We start from the raw sequence: 5,109 nt of genomic DNA, 5'->3' as shown, positions 1-5,109 counted from the left end.
ATCAGCAGAGCATTGTTTAAATACCACTGCCTACCTGAGTATTGTTTTTGACAATGTCCATCTTCTGACACCAGCTTCCAGAAGAATAACACATCATGATACAAAACTGTCTCAAACAGGATTCTTGAACAGTTTGTGTTGAGTTTCTGCTAATATCAGTATTTGCTTCATAGCTTAAAACAAACATTAAAAGACAAACAAAACGTCTAATTTTTGGACACAATCTGATGATCTTGATACTTTAGACTAGACATAATACAGCATTGCCCTGAAGAAATGATGAAAGACAAGTGTATGAAAATGTTTTTTTATTTCATAGATGTAAAGGTCCATTGCCCACTGACTGAGCTACAAAGCAGGATTTTCCGATTTCCAACATATTCACCTGTTGACAAATGTGACCCAACATTATCCCAGATCTCAAAAATCAAACTCTGACCAGAGATGATCTGCATGGTCCAACTCCTCTGAAGACACCCAGAAGAGTTTACCTAAAACCTGATCAGCTTTAGCGGTCATGCTTCACGAGACAAATGATGTAGTAAAGCAAATCACTGATAGAAAAGTTTTCTTTTTTTTTCCTTTTCCTGTCGTTAAACTGGAACATACAGTTATAGAGTTCTCTCTTTTCATAAAATTCAAGGGGAATGGCAGTAAATGTAGCAGTTTGTTCCCTTAGGTCAAGCTGATTACAACTTTGTTGCCAGTATACTTAAAAATATTTGCTCTTCTGCTAATTCTGTTATTGCTTTTAAAAATCTAGTGTAGGTAAAACTTTGTAGCTTTAGCGAAAAATGTACTCCGGTCATTATTATAGAAGAATAAACCTCCAATACATAAAATCTAAGTAAAAACCAATTTGTAAGCATGTCTGTGTTTCTCAGGTCCTGCAGTCAGATCATTTGTAGATTGTAACAATTAATGAGAGATAAAATTATAATTTAACCCTTTACTGCATGGCGTGGTTAAGAAATGTCTTAATAATCAAGTGGATGAAAAATTAGCACTTAAAGTGAGCTTTAAAGGCGGCCAATCAAACCTCTGGATTTCCACATGAATGTAAAAGTCTGTTAACACATCTCCTGAAATGACTTTGTTGCCAAAGAGAAATGTGGCAAATCCCACACAACATGATATGACGCATTAAACAAATATGATGCAAGTTTCTGTTGGTATAATTCACAAACCTTATGCCAGTTTACTCCCATTAATGCCCACTTGTAAGCCCCAGTCCACTCAAAAATAAAGTTTTCAGCTGCCAACAATACAAGTGTAAAAAGGACTAATATATTTATAAATTTAAAAGAAAAATTAACATTCAGCAACAAATTTACTGAAACCATCTGTAAAGATTCTGTAGGATCCTCGGTGCTGTAACCCTTTTCATGAATGCAGTAAAGGGTTAATAATTCACATAGGAATGTCAAATATTTATATGATGCCAATGCTCTTATGAATTGATCAGTTTAATTGGCTATACTGAGTTGAGAATGGGCAGCGAGTTCAGGGAAGTTTGTCATGTTTTCTCTTGCATTTCTTTGGAGTCTTGCATGTGTGGAAAGGCAGTTTTCATTCTGCGGCTTCTGTGTCCTCAGTCGGCTGTCCACTTGCGTTTTCTGCTGTCTTTGAGGCCTTAAAGATCAAACGAAATAAGTAAATCAGTAAAAGGAGGCATTGTTGTAGATTTTAGTCCCATCTTACCATATTCCAAAATTTGTTCGGAATGACCCGATTATGAGGGCTTATGATCTAGTTACCGAACTCGTTGCTTTTATGCACCCGCAACAACTTATGAAAGAATCCTATCATTTTAATTTTATGTAAACGATTCAGATCCACAAAAGCTGAACGATGTATATCATGACATCGTTATGTTGCCTAACAACCACATACCAATAAGATTCCCCCCGATCAATTATGTACCCATAACACCTTTTAAAAGCATTATATCCAGGGGTGCACATAATTAGTCCGCAGGTGTGGATTCGCTGTCAAAATAAAAGACGCAAACCAGATAAGAAGTTGCAACGCACGTTTGCATACATATTAAAGGCACTGTTTTTGTCTGCTAGAGTGGGATTTTCACACCATATTCTGCACCACATCTCTGTGCGTTCATCATTTGTTGGAAGACAGCTCACCTCTTGCAACCACTTTTCCGAGAATACGTGCTTCTTTTGCGGTTCGGACTCCTTCTGACATTTCTTTGGAGGTGGAGGAACACTAAAGTAATTGCTTAAAGGAGTTTGCTTCTTTGATATTTTTAAGAGTGCTAAACAAATGTCTGTCCTCCTCCAGAAAATCTTATGTACCCAAACGCGCATTTCAACTTCTTATCTGGGGCGTGTCTTTTATTTTGACAGCGAATGCGCACCTGCGGACCACTTATGTGCACCCTGATTATATCCTTTTCATTTCACAGCCAAAAGCGCCAACAGGCCAAACAATACCGCAGCATGAGCATACACGAGTCTTCCTTGAGTTCATCTCTGTCCACAAACTACTGCTAAACAATCAGGGCACTTACCACTTTAATTTCACAACAATAACATCTCAGTCAGCAAACACTAAATACAGTCATTTTTGATATTTCCAAACTGTGATGTTTACCATATCAATATCAAATCACACCATCTGAAACATTAACTTATGACGTCAGGTTTAAATGCATTGGCATGTACTACTACTACTACTACTGATAATAAAATTTTACCTTCTTTTTCTTTTTCTTCTGTGTTTTGCGGCTTGCAGAGCTCTGTAGTAAAGTCTAGAGAAGAGACAACAGTTTGACATGATGTGAACAAGACGTTTAATGAAATTGACTTATTGTATATATATTTATTATTGTTATTATCATTCTTACCTTTAGCTCTGGATCCTGAACTTCATGCTCTGACTTGTACAGCTCTGGGTCTAAAGGTCCGTTGGTGATTCTGTGAGGCCCATTGGCCATCAGCAGCACCGTGAACTTAAACTGAGCTACAACCTCTCCTGAGAACAAGATACAGGCGTAGGGTTAACAGCTTGTGAATAATTCAAACGTGTCTAGCAGAGAGCCAAGACGCTCACCCTCTTTCTCATGCAGCACACTGAAGGGCTGTAGCAACTCATGTTTGGCACACTCCACCACGCCGAGTCGGGCTTTGGCCTCATCCTCAAAAGCTCTGAATGAAAAATGGCTGTTAGCACCCAACTCGCTGTCAGCTGGCTACAAGTAAAGTGTGGTGTTCCCACCTGAGAGTGAAGGGCATGGCATCGAAACGTCGCTCAACCTCGCTGAAGAACGTACGAGAGGTCTTCATCTTTAAGCCGTACTGTTTACTCGGGTCCCTCTTATAAATCGTAGTCCGCAGACCCGAGTCTCTGGCCTAAAAGCAAATCGCATAGAACACAATACTTCAGTGCTGATTACTGGGAGCAGAATCATAACATTCATTCACAAACAAGAAGAAAAACAACAAACCTTTCCTTCTCCAGTGCTGATTAACACATCCACAGCGTAGACTTCGTGTACCTCAAACTCCGCCTTCTCATGGTCTTTTCTGACAATCAACAGAAAGAGCAGGCAGTCAAAACACATTGCGAGCGTCAGTTTTATTCCACAATACAAACAGTCCCACAAAAATCATTCAAGTTACTCAGGAGGATCTCCCTCTAAATATTTTTTATTCCAATGCAGCACAACTACCGCTGTTGACATCGTCACACAGGCAGAAAAGCTGCGTACATGCACACCGTCACATTCTGGGGCAATGCCAATGTTCAAAAATAATAACTTGGCCCATACCTACCCTGCACTGGACAGCAACACATTACATGAATATACATTTATGAAACTTTCTTTCTTTTAAATTCATGACTGAAAAAACTGTCACATAACCAGATTTTCTACAGTTGTACAAGAGTTAGCATCACAAAACAGATTTCTTGGGATTGCACTGGAAGGTGGATGAAGTTCAGCAGTGGGATTCTCCAAAACTGATCCAATTCAGTGGTGGGATAGCCTGAGCGAAAATGTTTGTTTTCCTCTGTTTTCTTTCTTTACAGAGAACTTGGATTTATTATAAAAAAGTCACAAGGCCATGCAGTATTTTATTTTTTTAAATCTTTTCAAATGACGTGGGCATTTGTTATGCACGGCTCAGTGTGCACATCTACCATCTGGTTATCATTTTTCTATCATCCATATTAAGCCTGCTCTTTCCTCTTGCATTCATCCCTAGCAAGCAGGTTCACCCACCCTCATATAAATTCAGAGGAGCCAGAGCAGTCTCTTTTGTAGGTGCGTTTGCTCCTTCAGTTGCTTTTAACAGTTTTGTTCATTATTACCTAAGCTGGGAGTTATCAGCAGCCCTGTTTCAGTTTTACTAGTTCATTAACATTATTTTTAGAAGATCAACCTGAATCCGAACCAGCCCACTGAGTGGTCGGTTCTCGGTCTTCCTCCTCTTGTTTGTTTTTGCGTTGGCTCCAGTTCTTCTTATTTGTATTCGATCTTTGTAAGTAATTATTTTTGAATTATTAAAAGTGCCTGCAACTGCAGCAGCTTTGTGGCATCTTGTGTATGTTAGGTTCCTTTGATTTGGGAGACTAACATGCATGTTAGGTTAACTGACGGTTCTAAATTGGTTGTAGGTGTGAACACGTGTGTGAAACTGTGTTTGTGTCTTTGTGATAGCTTCGTCATAGACTGGTGACCTTTTAAGGGTGTGCCCTCCCTCTCACACTGTTACAGCTAAGATAGGCTCCACCCAAACTATAACCCTGAATTGGACGAGTGGAAGAAAACTGAGGGAAATAGGGTGATTTTGTCTTTAGTTCATATTTATTGCAAAGATGTACCTTTGCTGGTCTGTTGGGTTCTGGATGATGGTCTTCTCTCCATCTATGACATGTTGCTTTAACTGATGAGACAGCATACCTTTAAAACAAAGAGATGGGCGGAACCCATAAGCTTAAAACATGAACCGTTTCCATGAAAACATTCCCATACATCTCATTAATCCCACACATCATCATCTTGTTACAGTGGGGCAAAAAAGTATTTAGTCAGCCACCGATTGTGCAAGTTCCCCCACCTAAAATGATGACAGAGGTCAGTAATTTGCA

General features: G+C 39.2%; 1 protein-coding gene across 1 annotated transcript in view; it reads right to left on the bottom strand.

Moving 5' to 3' along the window:
- Window positions 1–291: 291 nt before the first annotated feature.
- The window catches only part of LOC102196563 (proliferation-associated protein 2G4), a 9,513-nt gene continuing 4,695 nt past the window's right edge, over window positions 292–5,109 (bottom strand). Inside the window, exons 7-13 of the mRNA XM_005741338.1 lie at window positions 4,843–4,921; window positions 3,464–3,542; window positions 3,235–3,368; window positions 3,070–3,164; window positions 2,864–2,991; window positions 2,714–2,767; window positions 292–1,632 (exon numbers count right to left, since the gene is read on the bottom strand). Of these exons, the coding sequence (XP_005741395.1) occupies window positions 1,570–1,632; window positions 2,714–2,767; window positions 2,864–2,991; window positions 3,070–3,164; window positions 3,235–3,368; window positions 3,464–3,542; window positions 4,843–4,921 (632 nt within the window). The 3' untranslated portion in view covers window positions 292–1,569. The remainder of the gene's footprint in view (window positions 1,633–2,713; window positions 2,768–2,863; window positions 2,992–3,069; window positions 3,165–3,234; window positions 3,369–3,463; window positions 3,543–4,842; window positions 4,922–5,109) is intronic.

The sequence above is a fragment of the Pundamilia nyererei genome, unplaced genomic scaffold (genome assembly GCF_000239375.1).
Source record: "Pundamilia nyererei isolate P.nyererei 1_Seehausen unplaced genomic scaffold, PunNye1.0 scaffold00110, whole genome shotgun sequence".
In the NCBI taxonomy this organism is placed as follows: domain Eukaryota; kingdom Metazoa; phylum Chordata; class Actinopteri; order Cichliformes; family Cichlidae; genus Pundamilia; species Pundamilia nyererei.
The sequence above is the reverse complement of the archived record's forward strand: the minus strand, read 5'-3'. Positions and strand labels throughout refer to the sequence as shown.